Source organism: Pristiophorus japonicus, chromosome 9 (genome assembly GCF_044704955.1).
Source record: "Pristiophorus japonicus isolate sPriJap1 chromosome 9, sPriJap1.hap1, whole genome shotgun sequence".
Taxonomy (NCBI): Eukaryota; Metazoa; Chordata; class Chondrichthyes; family Pristiophoridae; genus Pristiophorus; species Pristiophorus japonicus.
In genome coordinates, this window is record NC_091985.1 from 75,059,756 (window position 1) to 75,078,727 (window position 18,972).

The following is an 18,972-nucleotide window of genomic DNA, read 5'->3' on the forward strand; positions in this document are numbered from 1 at the left end:
AAATTGCACGCAGCAAGACCCCACAAACAGCAGAGAGATAAATGACCAGATTATGTTTTTGTGGTATTGGTTGAAGGATAAATGTTGGCAACACTACCAGGGGAGATCCTCTGCTGTTCTTCAAATAGTGCCAAGGGAACTTTTACATCTGCCTGAGTGGGTAGACGGGATATTGGTATACGGTCTCATCTGAAAGACATCATCTCCCATAGCGCAGCACTCCACTGGAAGTATCAGCCACAATTTTATGCCCAAGTCTCTGGAGTGGGACTCAAGACACAAGAGTGCATTCACTGAAACTGAGTCACAATTTCCTCTAGCTAAATATTGGGAAGATTGAAACCATCATCTTCAGCACCCGCCACAAACTCTGCCATTGCCACCAACTCCATCCCCTCCGTGACCATCGTCACGGGTTAAACCAGACCGTTCACAACCGGTTTGACCCCAAACTGAGCTTCTAGTCCTCTGCCACTCCGGAGGCTATAAAGACCTGGTATGAAAACCCATCAACTTCAAGAACAGGAAGGGATTTCATTTCCTGAATATCCAGATAGTGAGTAACATAAGTTACTCATTCTGCACATCAATGAGTGCGAGAAGAGAAAAAGAGAGAGAAGAGAGAAAGAGAAGAGAGAAAAAGAGAGAGAAGAGAGAAAAAGAGAGAGAAGAGAGAAAAAGAGAGAGAAGAGAGAAAAAGAGAGAGAAGAGAGAAAAAGAGAGAGAAGAGAGAAAAAGAGAGAGAAGAGAGAAAAAGAGAGAGAAGAGAGAGAAGAGAGAAAAAGAGAGAGAAGAGAGAAAAAGAGAGAGAAGAGAGAGAAGAGAGAAAAAGAGAGAGAAGAGAAAAAGAGAGAGAGAGTGAGAGAGAGAAAAAGAGAGAGAAAAAAAGAAAAGTGAGAGAGACCCAAGTTTAAAAAGATTACCTTTGCTTTTGTTGCACACTCTCTGCAGTCACACATAAAGAAATAGGAATCTCTTAATCGATCCTGTCGGTCTTCAGTTGGATACAGCAGATCAATATAACTAGTGAAAATCTGGGATAAAAGTGGACAAAAGCACGTGAACAAGTGTGATTTTCACTTCAAAACTAGCATCAGATCTAAATAGGATTTAGATTCCGTAGACTTGCAGGCAAGTGTTATTTAATATAAAAAGACCAAGAAACCTTTGAATAAAATTGTTGAAAGTGCCATTATGAAAAAATATTACTGAAGTACTCTGTAGCTTGATACTTTGAGGCCACACTGGACTGGTGGTGATCTCCTTCTCTCAGCCTATTAGAAGATATCATCCATATAAACACATGACACATGAAACTAAAAGACATGGAGGGCTGATTACAGATAATGCAGGTATGGTAGCAGTGTTATGTTACTGTACGAGCAATCTAGAGGCCTGGACTAATAATCCAGAGATGCGAGTTCACACTTCACCACGGCAGTTAGGGTATTTAAATTCAGTTAATTAAATAAATCTGGAATAAAAAGTTGCATCAGTATTGGTGACCATGAAACTACTGGATTGTTGTTAAAAACCTATCTGGTTCACTAATGTCCTTTTAGGGAAAGAAATCTGTTGTCCTCTCCCAGTCTAGCCCAATGTGACTCCCAGACCCACAGCAGTGTGGTTGACTTTTAAGTACCCTCTGAAATAGCCACTAGCAAGTCACTCAGTCATATCAAAAATACGATGGACTGCAGCAGTTCAAGAAGGTGGATCACCGTCACCTTCGAGGGCAATCAGGGATGGACAAATGCTGGCCTTGTGAGCGACGCTCATATCCTGTGAATTAATAAATAGATTTTTTAAAAACTCAAAGGAACCAACAAAGAGGCGCAGCGGACCTGCGCGGGAGCAGCAGGAGCGGAGGGAAGGCGGAGCGGATAAAAGCAAGGCTCAATAGCTAACATTCGAAAGGGACGTCAGAGTTTAAAAGTGAGGTCGGCACAAGGGAAGTAGCTGATTGGTGAGTAGGTGGTGAGTTTTTTTCTGTTCAGTTAGTACTTAGTCTTTAAATAAAGGTTACTTCTTAGCCCTTTAAATAAAGGAGCCGCAATTAAATTGATACAGGATATTTTTTTTTAAATCTCTAACTAAATCAGCTGATTGCTGAGTAGTTGCTGGATGTGTTTTGCTAAGGTTTGGAGTTTATTTTTGCTTGATAGTTGAGAGTCTAATTAGAGGGATGGCAGGGCAGCTCAGTCCTGTGGAGTGCACACCCTGTGGCAGGTGGGAAGTCCTGAACGCTTCGCACAGCCTGGACGACCATGTGCAGGAGGCGTCTCCAGCTGCACCAACTCGAGCTCTGCGTTTTGGAGCTTGAGCGGCGGCTGGAGTCAATGCAGTGCATCGAGGAGACTGAGAGCTATGAAGATAGCACGTTTCTAGAGGTGGTCACCCTGCAGCTTAAGAGTGTGCAGACAGAGGGGGAGTAGGGGACCAGAAGATAGAAAAGGAGGACTAGGCAGGTAGTGCAGGAGCCAGAGTCCATCTCACTCTCCAACCAGTATTCTCGAGTACCTGTGGGGGCGATGGTGCCTCTGGGGAGTGCAGGCACAGCCAAGTCCATGACACCACGAGTGGCTCAGCTGCACAGGGGACAAAGAATAGAAGAGCAACAGTGGTAGGGGATTCAATAATCAAGGGAGCAGACAGGCGTTTCTGCGGCCACAGATGTGACTCCAGGATAGCATGTTGCCTCCCTGGTGCCAGGGTCAAGGATGTCACTGAGCAGCGGCAGGGCATTCTGAGGAGGGGGGTGGAGGAAAAGAGGGTGAACAGCCAGAGGTCGTTGTCCATATCGGTACCAATGACATAGGTAGAAAGAGGGATGAGGTCCTGCAGGCAGAGTTTAAGGAGCTAAGAGAGAGATTAAAAAGCAGGACCTCAAAAAAGTAGTAATCCCTGGATTACTCCCAGTGCCACAAGCTAGTGAGTATAGAAATAGGAGGATGGCAGATGAATGCGTGGGTAGGTAAATCAGTATCAGGTATTCAAGGAGGAGGTCCGGAGCGTTCAGGCCAAATATGTGCCCTTAAAGAAAAAAAGGCAGGACTAACAAATCTAGAGTCCCTGGATGTCGAGGTACATAGAGGGTAGGATAAAGAAAAAAAGGGAGGCTTCTGACAGATGCCAAGGGCTAAATACTGCAGAATCTCTAGAGTATAGAAAGTTCAGGGGGGAAATTAAATAGGATATTAGGAAAGCAAAGAGAGAGCATGAAAAATTATTGGCAAGTAAAATCAAGGAAAACCCAAAGATGTTTTATAAATATATTAAGAGCAAGAGGATAACTAAGGAAAGGGTAGGGCTCATTAGAGCCCATGAGGGTAATGAGTGTGTGGAGGCGGAAGATGTGGGTATGGTTCTTAATGAATCCTTTGCGTCTGTTTTCACAAAAGTGAGGGCGATACAGACACCCCTTAGGAACTGCAAAACATAAACATGTCGATGTGGAATAGTTATCGCTGAGCCCTCAGACATCAGTAAAGCGTTCACGGATGAGCTGCTGGCACAAGGCCCGCCCTCCTCCGGCATCGTGCTCCGGCCTCAGGCACTTGCCTGGTTTCCTCATCCTCCTCCTGCTTGTGACCTGCATCTTCCAAATCATTATCAACACCACTCTCACTGCAGGTGGGTCGTCTTCTTCCACTACCAGCTGCTGGTGCCTCATGATGGCCAAGTTGTGCAGCATGCAGCACACAACAGTGAACTGACTGACAATCTCAGGAATTATGGGCACAAATTTGGCCCTCCTGTTTTTTCTGCGCACCTTCGAGCCCCCCACCGACATTTTACCTCAAAAGCAGCGCCAAAAAAACGCCCTGCGATCATAGCCGATTCTCGAGCCATCTGTGGAGCTGACGTGGTGTACAATGGGGGGGCGGCGCTGAACACAGTGCCGGGACCTCTGCACATGCGCGCTAGAGTCTGCACACATGTGCAGTATGCTCGTGGCAGTCCGTTTCGGCAAACGCACGCTGCAAGCTGTGTGGGAGGGGCTGAAGCACGCCGTCCCTAGCCCTGGCCGAATGGGCTCCCTTCTTGGGTGAGCATTAAAATACTGTTGTGAAAATAACAAATGGGAAAATAACAAGAGTTTGACATCGGGCGATGAGTCCTGAGATACAACACAGATAAGTATATTGTGACAAAAACCCTGAACAAAAACCTCTTTCTATGGTGTAGGCATCAATGGAGAATTCCAAATCCGTGGGAGTAAAATAAATCATGGGACTGGGTGATCCAGTGGATTAGCATATTGTCCTTTCACCTCTGGGACCCAAGTCAGAATCCAAATTACAGCATGAAAATTTTCCCTCTCTGCCAGCTGTCAGGAACTCTATGTGAAACAAGTTTTGCCAGCACCAATCTAGTTCCCAGTGCAGAAAATGTTACTGTTATTGGTGATTTTCTGCAGTTGTGGCTAAGGTACAGTATGAGGGAAGAATATTATTTGGATCTTGGTGTTTTAGGTGCAGGGTTCCTTCTATTTTTTTTAAAATTTAATGATTGCTTATTACTTTGTGCTTTGTGTGGTGCTTGGTGGTGCTTTAAATGTAGTTACTTAACTGTAAGCAAGGTCTTTCTGTGCGGACAAAAGTGGACACATACGCTTCCCTAAGTTAGTTTAGTACAACTTTTTTCTGGCCAAAATGGCATAAATGATGCAAGTGACTGGGAACACCCACTTGTGGAAAAAAAAATTGACCTAACAAAAAATCTAACTAACTCACTTACACTGACGCAAATTAAATGGCCATATTAGCAACTAAAGACCAGAAAAATCAAGTTACACCAAAAAAAAGTGCAGCTCATGGGGAAATTTGGGCCTATGCAAGTAGCCTCTGGAATGGTCCAGGCATCGGAAATGCTGTTTCAAGATGTCAATGGTCCTCTCGATGATGCTGTGTGTCGTAATGTGCGCCATGTTGTATTGATGGTCAGCTTCCGTCTGGGTTACACACAGGGGCATCATGAGCCAGGTGGCCAGGCCATACCTTTTGTCTCCCAGTAGCCAGCTCTCTTTCCTTTCCTCCCCCCCTCCAGGTATGTATATGGACCACACCCAAAGGACTTTTGCTCTCTCCCCCTCCCTTTTCAGTCATGTGACTTCTCTCTCCCTCCTCGTCCACCCCTGCCCCCACTCCCCCCCACCCGGCCTGTTGCAGGTTGTTTCCTGCAGCCAGCCTGTGTCTTCTGCTTTGATGTCGGCGGGCAGTTCCCTATGCTCTCCCGGTCGTCCCGCACCTGCCGGCCAGCCTGCGTCCTGGACCGAGTTTTGATAGGAAGGTATGACTTAGTTTTATTTTTTATTTCTTCTTGAATGTTTTTATATATTCTTGAATGCTTACTAATTGTTGTGCTTTGTTTAGTGCTTTGCAAGGTCTTCTCTGCTTCCCTTCCTGCCCCTATCTCTGGCCGAATGGTCTCCGAAATACCTACCTGCGCCGATTTCTTAACTCTCTGCAAGGGTTTTCTGTGCGGCCACATATGCTAGCCTAAGTTAGTTTGGAGCAATTATTAGCTGTTCAAAGTGGCCTAAATGGCCAAAACGGGCGGAGGAGGAGGCTGGTAACGTCCCCTTTTGAAAAAAAAAACTTTAAAAATCCTAACTAACTCACTTACACTGGCGCAAATTGAATGTGCAGAATGGGGATTTTGAAGATACTCCAGAAAAATCAAGTTGCTCCAAAAAAAAAGAGCAACTCCGAGCCAATTTTGAGCCCCAGGTCCCTTGCTTTTTGAGATATACATCAATGATCTAGACTTGAATATAGGGGGTATGATTTTGCAGATGATATTAAAATCGGCTGTGTGTTTGATAATGAAGAAGAAAGCTGCAGACTGCAGGAAGATATCAATGAACTGATCAGGTGGGCAGAACAGTGGCAAATGGAATTCAATCTAGAGAAGTGTGAGGTAATGCATTTTGGGAGGGCTAACATGGAAAGGGAATACACATTAAATGGTAGGATACTGAGAAGTGTAGAGGAACAAAAGGACCTTGGAGTGCATGTCCACAGATCCCTGAAAGTAGCTGGCCAGGTGGATAAGGTAGTTAAGAAGGCACATGGAATGCTTGCCTTTATTAGCTGAGGCATAGAATACAAGAGCAGGGGAGTAATGTTTGAACTGTATTAAAACACTGGTTAGGCCACAGCTGGAGTACTGCATGCAGTTCTGGTCACCGCATTACAGGAAGGACGTGATTGCATTGGAGAGGGTACAGAAGAGATTTAATAAGAACATAAGAAATAGGAACAGGAGTAGCCTTCGGGCCTGCTCCACCATTCAAAAAGATCATGGCTGATCTGATCATGGACTCAGCTCCACTTCCCTGCCCGCTCCCCATAACCCCTTAGCGATAAATGTATTCAATATCCCAGCTTCAAGAGCTCTGAGGCAGCGAATTCCCCAGATTCACAACCCTCTGAGGAAATTTCTCATCTCTGTTTTAAATGGGCGGTCCCTTATTCCAAGATCGTGCCCTCTAGTTCGAATCTCTCCCATCAGTGGAAACATCCTCTCTGCATCCACCTTGTCAAGCCCCCTTTCAATCTTATAAGTTTCGATAAGATCACCTCTCATTCTTCTGAATTCCAATGAGTAGAGGCCCAACCTACTCAACCTTTCCTCATCAGTCAACCCCCTCATCCCTGGAATCAACCTAGTGAATCTTCTCTGAACTGCCTCCAAAGCAAGTATATCCTTTCGTAAATATGGAAACCAAAACTGCACGCAGTATTCCAGGTGTGGCCTCACCAATACCTTATATAGCTGTAGTAAGACGTCCCTGCTTTTATAGAAACATAGAAAATAGGTGCAGGAGTAGGCCATTCGGCCCTTCATACTCCATCTCCTTTGCAATAAAGGCCAAAATACCATTGGCCTTCCTGATCACTTGCTGTGCCTGCATACCATCCTTTTATGTTTCATGCACAAGTACCCCCAGGTCCCGCTGTACTGCAGCATTTTGCAATTTTTCTCCATTTAAATAATAACTTGCTCTTTAATTTTTTTCTGCCAAAGTGCATGACCTCACACTTTTCATCATTATACTCCATCGGCTAAATTTTTGCCCACTCACTTAGCCTGTCTATATCAGTTTTGCAGATTTTGTGTGTCCTCCTCACACATTGCTTTTCCTCCCATCTTTGTAAGGGGTGGGGGGGAAAAGAGAAAAGAGTGAGGGAGGGAAAGGAGAGGGGGGGGGGGGGGTGAGGGAAAGGAAAGGAGAGGTGGGGGGGTGAGGGAAAGGAGAGGGGGGGGGGGGGGGGTGAGGGAAAGACGGGGGGAGGGAGCTGAACGGGCCCGGCCGATGAGCGGAAGCCGGGCCGAAGACTTCAGGCGGGGCCTGCCCCCAGCAAGATGCCAGGCGGGCCCCGCCGAAGTGGGGTGGTTGGGGGCGGAGCTGGAGCAGGAGCTGAAGAGGAAGGAGGTTCAGTCCGATCTTCAGTCCACCCCAGTAGGCCCATTCGGCCAGGGTTAGGGGCGGCGTGCTTCGGGCCCCTCCCACACAGCCTCGGGCACCTGGAGCTACTGCACATGCGTACACACTCTAGCACGTGTGTGAAGAGGTCCCGGCACTGTTTTCAGTGCCTGGACCAGGCTCCGCCCCTGACCCCTTGTGCTGCGCTGCACCAAGGGCCTGTAACGTTCCAGCAGCGGGGAGAATAGAGAGGTAAGCTTTAGGCGCAGTTTTGAGCGCAGAAATCAGACGTGGCTCACGGGGCTGCGACATTCTAGGCGCAGCCCGAAACTTGACCCCTTTATGTGGCACCTTGTCAAATGCCTTCTGAAAGTCCAAATACACCACATCCACTGGTTCCCCGTTATCCACCCTGTTCGTTACATCCTCAAAGAACTCCAGCAAATTTGTCAAACATGACTTCCCCTTCATAAATCCATGCTGACTCTGCCTGACCAAATTTTGCTTTTCCAAATGTCCTGCTACTGCTTCTTTAATAATGGACTCCAACATTTACGAGGATGTTGCCAGGAGTGGAGAATCTTAGCTCTGGAGAATAGATTGGATAGGCTGGATTTGTTTTCACTGGAGCAGGAGGCTGAGGGGAGACCTCGGGTGCATAAAAGTATGAGGGGCGTAGATATAGTGGATAGAAAGGGTCTATTTCCCTCAGCAGAGGGGTCAACTACCAGGGGGCATAAATTTAAAGTAATTGGTAAAAGGTTTAAAGCATTTTGAGGGGAACTTTCTTCAGAGGGTTGTGGAGGTCTGGAACTCACTGCCTGAAAGGGTGGTAGAGGCAGGAACCCTCACCACATTTAAAAAGTACTTGGACGTGTACCTGAAGTGCCGTAACCTACAGGGTTATGGATCTAGAGCTGGAAAGTGGGATTAGGCTGGATAGCCTCTTGTTGGCCGAAATGGCCTCCTTCCGTGCTGTAAACTTCTACGATTCAATAATATATTTCTCACAATTCATAGCATCAAAATCCTTGCCACAACAATGCACGAGGCCGACACTATCTACCACGTGGGTCGATACCAGTCAGTCTGTATTACTATATACACAACTTGTTTTTTTATTTCTAATTTTCAACAGTTGCATTTTATCTTCCATTTCTAGGGCCCAAGTTTCGAGCCGTGCCTAGAACGGCGCAGTCCCGACCTGGACGCCCGTTTTTCGCGTCGCAAAGTGCGCCTAAAAAAACCCTCCAGATTCTCCACCTTCCTGCAGGTCTTCTGGCCCTCGGCGCAGCGCAGCACGAGCTGTAGGGGGCGGAGCCAGGTCCCTGCACCGAAAAGTGCCGGGACCTCCGCACATGCGCGCTACAGTGGGCGCGCAAATGCAGTAGCTCCAGCCGCCCGAAACTGTGTGGGAGGGGCCCGAAGCACGCAGCCCCTAGCCCTGGCCGAATGGCCTCACTGGGGCTGTGTGAATAAGGCTCCTCCCACGGCCAGCTCCTGCTTCCTCTCCTCTCCTCTCCTCTCCTCTCCTCTCCTCTCCAGAAACACAGGCACTGAGACAGAGAATGAGAGACACACACAGACAGACAGAGATAGAGACACTGACAGAGACACACTGGGGGGGGGGGGGGGGGGGGGGGGGCATCCCAGCACACTGTTGGAAGGCTCCCGGTGCTGCAGTCGGTAAGTAGAAAATGTTTTATTTATTGATTTAAAAAAAAAAATTCTTATTAATTTTTTTTGATTGATTTATTGATGTATTTATCATTGATGATGGCTCTTTATTTGTAAAACTGAAGTGTTTAATGTTTGTAAACTTCCCTTTAAACCCCACCCCCCATTCCCTACACCTGATTTTCTAAAGTGTAGACAAGGTTTTTGAGCGTACAAAAATCTTCACTTACTTCATTCTAAGTTAGTTTGGAGTAAGTTTTCACTGACGAAACTTTGAAAACAGGTGTAAGTGACTGGACACGCCCCCTTTTGAAAAAATAATTCTGTTCCAAAGTGAAACTGTTCTAACTGACTAGAACTGGTGCAAACTAAATGACGAGAATTCCGATTTCTAAGATACTCCGTTCTACACCAGTTGCTCCTAAAAATCAGGAGCAAATCATGTGGAAACATGGGGCCCTAATGCTTATCTTTTGCAAACTGCTCAATTCTAAGCAAATTAAATAAAAGATGGGGATACAATAACACTACAAAGCTCCTTAGCATTAAGGCATATATTCAGAAGACTCTACTTCAGAATATTCGATATATTTACACAGAAGTATTCCACTAATGGTAGAAGTTTAAAAAAAAATAATTTTCATTTTTTTTTTAAATATAAAAGCAAGCTCCATCATCCTTGTTCCTAACCTCTTCTCCGGGGCTGATCTCCATCACAGCTCTGACCTCTGCAGTCGTCCCCTTGTAGGTTACAATCACATTCGGGCAACAGCTGTGATTCATCAAGGCAACGCTGCGGAAGAGGAATGATCAGAACAAAGCACATCAGGATTTTCAATGTTTTAAAAATCAGTTCAGTTTTAAAAATCCACGCAACTTTAATGGAAAAACATTCCGTACAAGCTTAAAAGAGACAAGTATTGGCTATGAATTGAACAGACAGGAAGAAAAATTAAACTACAAATATATTTGTTGAGAAAAATAGGCTGTAACTGGTTTATTTGCATGCTCAACCTCTTCATTGGGCAAGAGGGGAAACTGGGCAGATGGTAAAAGCCATTGACATCACAAGCAATGAGAGTCAGTTGTTGGGCACTATGTGCACCTGCTTTGAGGGACATCACCAAGGTCTCCCTCTACCAAAGTGGAAAGCTCTGGCATGACAGATGGCCCATTGAAACACCCTAATTGATGAACAATGAAAGTCAAAAGTTGATTCTACTAGGATCCAGAAAATATTGCCCTATGATTTATAAAGAAAGTCCTTACTGCCAAATTTACTACAGTCTAATTCTTAACAAGCATTAACGTAAACACTCCTGAATCATTGAACAGCCTTGGCGTTTGCTTGAGTAGCGGTACAGTTACCACAAACCTACAGTACAGCATAGTTTTTGAAATCCTTCCAGTACTGAGAGGTTCCATTATCCTAAACTATCCTCCCAGCCCTAGCAGAACACCTCCTCAGGAAGGTGACTCACCATAAGCAACTAATGCAAAAAGAGTTACAAAGAGTTAAAGGAAAGAGAACAAAAATATGTAAAGATGTTGATCGTTTTGTAAACAGAGTGTACATCACTGCAGTAACAATCTTGGAGGAGTTACTGAATCCGACAGAATAATGGAGCTAAATGAATACTCAGCAGACATTAATGCAGGAAGTTTCAGCAACTGGATCAGTCCAACTGTGTGTGTAATTACAGTGCCCTCACATTGTCAGGCTTATGAACTCCTCCATGACAAGTACCGAGACACATTTGAGATCTAAGTTTTTAAGATTGGTGAAGGGAGGTGAAGAAATATTATACTATAGGCTAACTGAATCAATTGTCCTTTTCTCAACCTACATAAGCTAAAGTGGGAAAAGCTCATTCTCAAAAAGACCAGGGATGAATCATCAATTAACTTTTGAGCTAATTGTTTCACTATTTTTAGATAGAAGATTTCCAACCATTAATTTTTGTATTTTCAATTCACAAAAATAAACCCACAGATTTTAGCTTTCTCTTTGAATTTCCTTCCCCTCCAGGCAGTTACTCCTACTTGGACACTGTTCCATGGCCACGAGTAAACACTGGCTTTTTGGATGTACTTCCTTAGCACTAGATACCTGTCTGCATCTTGCCTGGATAATGGTGCATGGGTGAAGAAACCTAAAAAGCCAAAGAACTGAAAGCTGAATGGGGGTGTAAAGAAAAAGACACAAAAAGTTAAGGAGGCTGTGGATATGGAACCAATCTTATATTGCACATTGCCCCTCTCATCTTAGCATCAGGGTAGTGGCCATTTAAAGCCAAGTCTGATGTTAATTTGCTTGATATATTACATTACCATTCCTCTCTCCTATCACCTGCTCCTGAGAGACTGAACAAAGTTTGCTTCTTCAGATGCATTGTATTGCAGTGGTCCAAGGTGATCACAGATCCTTTGGTCATCTGCACAAAGATGATACCTAATCAAGGCTGCTTTTAGTTATGAAATGTTCTACATTGCAATATGCTGTACAAACTGCTAGCCAGAAGAATTCTTCACTATTGAGTGCAACACTCAGGATTGGCTGTTAGTAGGAACTACTCGTTCCAGAATTCCAAACATGTTGGTGAAAAATCCGGCTTACTTGTTAAGAATAAATCACGGCACTGAACTAATTTAAATAGAAAAAAAAGTGCTAAATGACAACAAAGAGTATACTTTGCATTACAGTCCGAACCTTGGAAAGATAGCAGAGCCCAAGTGAGAAAGTTCTTCATCTTCAATTGTGAATCCATTGCAGTTAACCTTGAGAGAGAGAGAAGGAAAGAAAATGAAAACTAAACGCTTTGCAAGAATGATTGCTTCCTCTGTTATTCTCTACAGACAGTGCCTGATCAGTGTTCTTATCAGCTTTAGATAAAGCTACAGACCTTGGTTCCTTTGTCAGTAAAACAATGTTTCAGGTTCAAGCTGAGCCTGGTATATAGGGCAGCAGGCTGGGGAGAGGAAAAGAGTCACATTCAGGAGTGCTGTCATACACAACTGTATAAAAACACAGGTGTTCAAGACTGATTTTGTGACCTCTAAACCTTATGGCCCAAGAAATTCTGGAGTCTCCCAACAGGTCTCGTAAGACAAAGATGAAACCACTCCAACATAACTAGCACTGCTGATAATTACTAACTACAACCGTAACAACTGGGACTGCTACTGAACAGGAAGTGTAATATTTAGAAATAAAAAGGCTATATACTTTCAACAGCCCTAACACTAGCTTATTGAAGAGATTAGTGGCTCTGCATTTAAATGACTTGTTGCCACTTCCTCTTACAATGGTTGCAGTTATGTGCTAATACAACAGTGCTCCTGTTAGTAGCCCAATGGACTTTTGATACTTTTGCCAGTCCATCTGCAAATGGCAGCGCACCGCGTCGGTCCAGTAAAGTCATTTTATTCTAAGAAGTCATTTTACAGATTTTTGGTTAATGATTTTTTTTTTAAATTCCTTCACTTTTCTATTTTTAAAACTCACCCCCAACCAAACTTGTACAGTTCCTCAGCCACCAGCACCTATCCAGTACCCTACTCGAACGACAATTCTTCATGCACAAGTCTAGCTACTGAGCGTTTAGCGGACTATTCAATGGTTTAGCTATCAGTACCAAGCCCAATCCTGTCCCCATTTGACAGCCACACACACACAACCAGTCAGGAACCTGGATACTGATCAGAAACAAACTCTGGCCAGTTTTTCCAAACTGTAGCATGACTCCACTGGTGTCGTCTGAGATTTGCTAACTTTAGAATAGATTAGAAATCAATTGTGGAACTATCCCAGCCTGTACAGTTGCCCAATAAATCTTTCAACTGGAAAGTTTGGCCGTGAACTACAAAACAGCACAGATCATTCTGCTGGTCGAACATGTGCCAACTCTCTGCAAGTGCACTTCAGCTAGTCCCACTCCCCTGCCGCCCTGCAATTTTTTTTCCTTAAGATACTTGTTCAATTTCCTTTTGAAAGCCACGATTGAATCTGCCTCCCTTGCAGGCAGTGCATTCCAGATCTTAACCACTCGCTGAGTAAATAGGTGTTTCCTCATGTTGCCTTTGGTTCTTCTGCTAACCACCTTAAATCAGTGTTCTCTGGTTCTCGACCATTCCGTCATGGGAAGAGTTTCTTTCCATCTGCTCTGTCGAGAACCCTCGTGATTTTGAACACCTCTATCAAATCTCCTCTCAACCTTCTCTGCTCCAAGGAGAGCAACCCCAGCTTCTTCAGTCTAACCACGTCACTGAAGTCCCTCATCCCTGGAACCATTGTAAAACTTTTCTGGACGCTCTCCAAGGCCTTCACATCCTTCCAGACGTGCGGTGCCCAGAATTTGGACACAATATTCCAGTTGAGGCAAAGGTTCATCATAACTTCCTTGTTCTCTATGCCTCCATTTATGAAGCCCAGGATCCCGTATGCTTTTTAAAAAAAAAATGCTTTCTCAACCTGCCCTGCAACAATTTGTGCATATATACCCCCAGGTCTCCCTGTTCCTGCACCCCCTAGTTGAAATTGCCTCTCCTCGTTCTTCCTACTAAAAAAGGTATCACTTCACACTTTTCTGCATTAAATTTCATCTGCTACATGTCCACCAGCCTGTATGTCCACTTGAAGTTGATCACTTTCCTCCTCACTGTTCACTATACTTCCAACAATATTTATTCAAAAAAGTTGTTCTATTTGTAAAAATATTAATTTATTAGAGCTTCATGAGCTGATGTAAGCTTTTGGTGTCACACAGGAAATATAGTTCAGGAAGTTAAGCACGGAAACTAGGATACAGACCAAGAAGCAACAGAGCCTGGGGAGTGCTAGTCCTGATACTCTAACAAATCAATCTGCAAATACACTCTTCTTACAACTGCATTGGCAACAAACAAAATGACTATTGAAGGTGGTCAACGTTTCAATGCACTGTGCCAGTGTTGGTGCTCAGGGCATTTCTACCTGCAAGCAAGCAGCACAGTAAGTTGGTAATCTCGTTGGCAGTTAAGGAAGGTGTTGTACAGTGTAAGTAATTGGCTCATCAGCACTATCAATACAAGCTAGTTAAGCATTTCCAGATTGCTCTCATTCAACTTCTTGTTTACAACATCATCATCATAGGCAGCCCCTCGAAATCGAGGAAGACTTGTGTCCACTAAAAATGAGTTCTCAGGTGACTGTACAGTGCAAAACGGGAATTACAGTCTGTCACAGGTGGGACAGGCAGTCGTTGAAGAAAAGAGTGGGTGGGGAGTTTGGTTTGCCGCACGCTCCTTCCGCTGCCTGCACTTGATTTCTGTATGCTTTCGGCGACGAGACTAGAGGTGCTCAGCGCCCTCCCGGATGCTCTTCCTCTACTTAGGGCGGTCTTTGGCCAGGGATTCCCAGGTGCCAGTGGGGATGTTGCACTTTATCAAGGAAGCTTTGAGGGTTTCCTCTGCCCACCTGGGGCTTGCTTGTCGTGAAGGAATTCAGTGTAGACTGCTTGCTTTGGAGTCGTGTGTCGGACATGCCTGGTATTGCTGGAGAAATACCACCATCGCCATCTTGTTTTACACGTCTCAGCTGATCTTCGGGATGATTTGCAATAGTATGCTGCTTGATAGGTCTATCTTTTTTGTATCATCTAAACATCAAATGGGAAAGAGAATATAATCTAAAGTAGTAGCTCTCGTTTCAGTTCCCTTCCTGCTGTGCTGCTAATGAAGGAAGTTCAGGCCGCATATAACAGTGGTTCAATTTGCTCAAGTAATGCAGAGAACTGCTAAACGCTTATGGACTTTTATTTTGAAGAGGACACCGGGGCTGCATGATGCATGATAACCTAGCTAAAATGTTGATGTTTATTTTAATCTTGCTTTTGATAAAACTGATTTGTACTCATCAGCCTAAGTCTTATAGCCTGGGCACTTGCCATAAGAGACATCGGCATTGTATTTCCAGTGTACACCTTAGGGTAAAACAAGTTCACTTTGCAGCTTGTTATCCAAGATAAGTCAAGGTCACATTTCAATTCGCAAGGAGTGGGAGCTTGCCTATGGAAGCAGACTTTCGCATTGGACACAAGTATCTGGAGCAAGCTTGAATTGTAACAGTATTTCTTTATGATTTTAACAAAAAGTGTGAGATCAGTTGTTACAGGAAACAAGTCAGTGTCCCTTCAGTTCCAGCCTTAAAACGAAGGGCTAGAAACAGATTATGTTCCTTTAACATGCTAATAGTACTCCCAATTAAAAAAAGCAAAAAGGCTGAATTTTTTTTTTTAAAAAGATTGATTTAAACAAGAAGTTTTATTAGAGTTAGAGTTAATTATTTTTTCATCAGTGTAGTCATTTTTCTACTCGGGCATCTGGATAGATCATTCCAAATAGAAAACTAACAGCTGGACTAACATACCATTCTTTCTCCTTTCATGGTAAACAAGATAGGGCATGTTCTCTATTCAGCACAAGTACATTTTAGGCCTGTGCTAGGACCTCCGACTATGGAGGAAACATGACCCTACAACAGGTAGGAATGTGGCCGCCCAGAATCGAGTGGCAGGAACAGTGGCTGCCAACTTAAGAGTACTAGACTTATGGTCTAGTCTCCTCCAGCCAGGCACACAAGTCACACTAATTGTTTTGTGATAAATTAGTGGGAGCAAGCCAGAAGTTTAGATAATCCCTAGATCAATACAATGGCACAGTAAGTTAGAGGTCTAGTTAGCTGGGGTCTTGCAGCTTAGGAACTATTTTATATTAAAAGTACTGGAATAGAAACATGTCCCATTAAGAGTAAAAATGATACACATTCTATATTTAAAAAAAAAATACAATTTGGACCCTTACTATACCTATTGGTATTCCCCAAAGGCAAATCAAATGATTAAATGAATAGTTATTGTGAAGGATGTATAAACTGGTGCAGCTCTCAGTCCAAAGTGTGATTCTTACTGGGCACTTATTTTAGAGTTCTGTAGCATTGCCAAGTTCCAGGACTGAATACAGGCAACTGAAGTACGGAATGTAATAAAGGCACATGAAGCCGTTCCTTCCACATACCTATAGATATGTAAAGAGAAAAAGGTTAGTAAAAACAAACGTAGGTCCCCTGCAGTCAGAATCAGGGGAAGTCATAACGGGGAACAAAGAAATGGCGGACCAATTGAACAAGTACTTTGGTTCGGTATTCACAAAGGAGGACACAAACTACCTTCCAGTTATAAAAGGGGTCGGGGGGTCTAGTAAGGAGGAAGAACTGAGGGAAATCCTTATTAGCCGGGAAATTGTGTTGGGGAAATTAATGGGATTGAAGGCCGATAAATCCCCAGGGTCTGATGGACTGCATCCCAGAGTACTTAAGGAGGTGGCCTTGGAAATAGTGGATGCATTGACAGTCATTTTCCAACATTCCATTGACTCTGGATCAGTTCCTATAGAGTGGAGGGTAGCCAATGTAACCCCACTTTTTAAAAAAGGAGGGAGAGAGAAAACAGGGAATTATAGACCGGTCAGCCTGACATCGGCCTGACATCGGTAGTGGGTAAAATGATGGAATCAATTATTAAGGATGTCATAGCAGTGCATCTGGAAAATGGTGACATGATAGGTCCAAGTCAGCATGGATTTGTGAAAGGGAAATCATGCTTGACAAATCTTCTGGAATTTTTTGAGGATGTTTCCAGTAAAGTGGACAAAGGAGAACCAGTTGATGTGGTATATTTGGACTTTCAGAAGGCGTTCGACAAGGTCCCACACAAGAGATTGATGTGCAAAGTTAGAGCACATGGGATTGGGGGTAGTGTGCTGACATGGCTTGAGAACTGGTTGTCAGACAGGAAGCAAAGAGTAGGAGTAAATGGGTACTTTTCAGAATGGCAGGCAGTGACTAGTGGGGTACCACAAGGTTCTGTGCTGGGGCCCCAGCTGTTTACACTGTACATTAATGATTTAGATGAGGGGATTAAATGTAATATCTCCAAATTTGCGGATGACACTAAGTTGGGTGGCAGTGTGAGCTGCGAGGAGGATGCTGTGAGGCTGCAGAGCGACTTGGATAGGTTAGGTGAGTGGGCAAATGCATGGCAGATGAAGTATAATGTGGATAAATGTGAGGTTATCCACTTTGGTGGTAAAAACAGAGAGACAGACTATTATCTGAATGGTGACAGATTAGGAAAAGGGGAGGTGCAAAGAGACCTGGGTGTCATGGTACATCAGTCATTGAAGGTTGGCATGCAGGTGCAGCAGGCGGTTAAGAAAGCAAATGGCATGTTGGCCTTCATAGCAAGGGGATTTGAGTACAGGGGCAGGGAGGTGTTGCTACAGTTGTACAGGGCATTGGTGAGGCCACACCTGGAGTATTGTGTACAGTTTTGGTCTCCTAACCTGAGGAAGGACATTCTTGCTATTGAGGGAGTGCAGCGAAGGTTCACCAGACTGATTCCCGGGATGGCGGGACTGACCTATCAAGAAAGACTGGATCAACTGGGCTTGTATTCACTGGAGTTCAGAAGAATGAGAGGGGACCTCATTAGAAACATTTAAAATTCTGACGGGGTTAGACAGGTTAGATGCAGGAAGAATGTTCCCAATGTTGGGGAAGTCCAGAACCAGAGGTCACAGTCTAAGGATAAGGGGTAAGCCATTTAGGACCGAGATGCGGAGGAACTTCTTCACCCAGAGAGTGGTGAACCTGTGGAATTCTCTACCACAGAAAGTTGTTGAGGCCAATTCACTAAATATATTCAAAAAGGAGTTAGAGGAGGTCCTTACTACTAGGGGGATCAAGGGGTATGGCAAGAAAGCAGGAATGGGGTACTGAAGTTGAATGTTCAGCCATGAACTCATTGAATGGCGGTGCAGGCTAGAAGGGCCGAATGGCCTACTCCTGCACCTATTTTCTATGTTTCTATACCTTGAACAATCCACTTTTATTGCAACTCAAACAACTAATTTCATTTGCCTAAAAAAAAAGAAGAGGTTCTGCAAACCTTCACTTAGTTCTCCCCAAAGGCAAATCAAATGATTATACATCCTTCAGTGTTATCTTTTTTTGGCAGATCATTTTGTCCGAATAAGGATTTCAGCATGGTCACTAATGCCATTGGGTCCTGCTCATCAGGCAGAGAGATCAGGAGCAGGGGCAGGCCGGACCTGGGAATGGATGATGGTGGTGTTTCTCCCAATGGCTATTCATCCTCAACAGGCCTCTCCCCCTTCCAATTACTTCGCTCGGGCCAGAAAATAGGTAGAACCAGGCTGTTCCTGCACATGCAGCCAGGCTGGACTTGCTCAAGAGCTTCTTTCAGACAGACCCTCATCTTCCAGTCACCTCAAAGGTTCCAGTAATGGGGGTTGTATAAAGGAAGTCCCAGTTTAGGTAGTCAAGCACAACACATACCAACTGATAGGAAGTGGACACACCATGGCAACAGGCACTAGATTCAGCAACTATTCGCATTGGAAAATAAAACATTTTGGCATAGTAGTTGCACATGTCACTAAGTTCCATTTAAGTGACTGAGGAAAGGCAAGTACACTGCAAAGTGTGGTCTGCCTGGCAGATAAATGGGGTGATTGTGTGCACTTGATGTACATTATGAACATACAGGGAGGGCTGATAATGGGAAGGGTCTAGAGGGACAAAGGAAAAAGTGCCCTCTATCATGGGTCTGCTGAATGGCTCCTGCAGTTACCAAAAGTTGCTTGTGCTGATGATTCTTCTGGTTTTTCCAGCACTTCAGCAGCACCCTCCCTCACACTTCAAAAAGACTATTTTAAAGGCTGACTTAAAGTTGCAACGATATGGATAATGCAACTGACCACTGTGATCCTGGAAACTTGTCTCTGTTATATTGAAGGATGCTCCA

At 44.3% G+C, this 18,972-nt stretch overlaps 1 protein-coding gene across 2 annotated transcripts in view; it reads right to left on the reverse strand.

Moving 5' to 3' along the window:
• The window catches only part of LOC139273099 (N-lysine methyltransferase SMYD2-like), a 62,855-nt gene that overhangs the window by 8,237 nt on the left and 35,646 nt on the right, over positions 1-18,972 (reverse strand). For both annotated transcript variants that reach the window (XM_070889468.1, XM_070889469.1), the window contains exons 6-8: positions 11,820-11,887; positions 9,800-9,902; positions 924-1,034 (exon numbers count right to left, since the gene is read on the reverse strand). In XM_070889468.1, the coding sequence (XP_070745569.1) occupies positions 924-1,034; positions 9,800-9,902; positions 11,820-11,887 (282 nt within the window). The remainder of the gene's footprint in view (positions 1-923; positions 1,035-9,799; positions 9,903-11,819; positions 11,888-18,972) is intronic.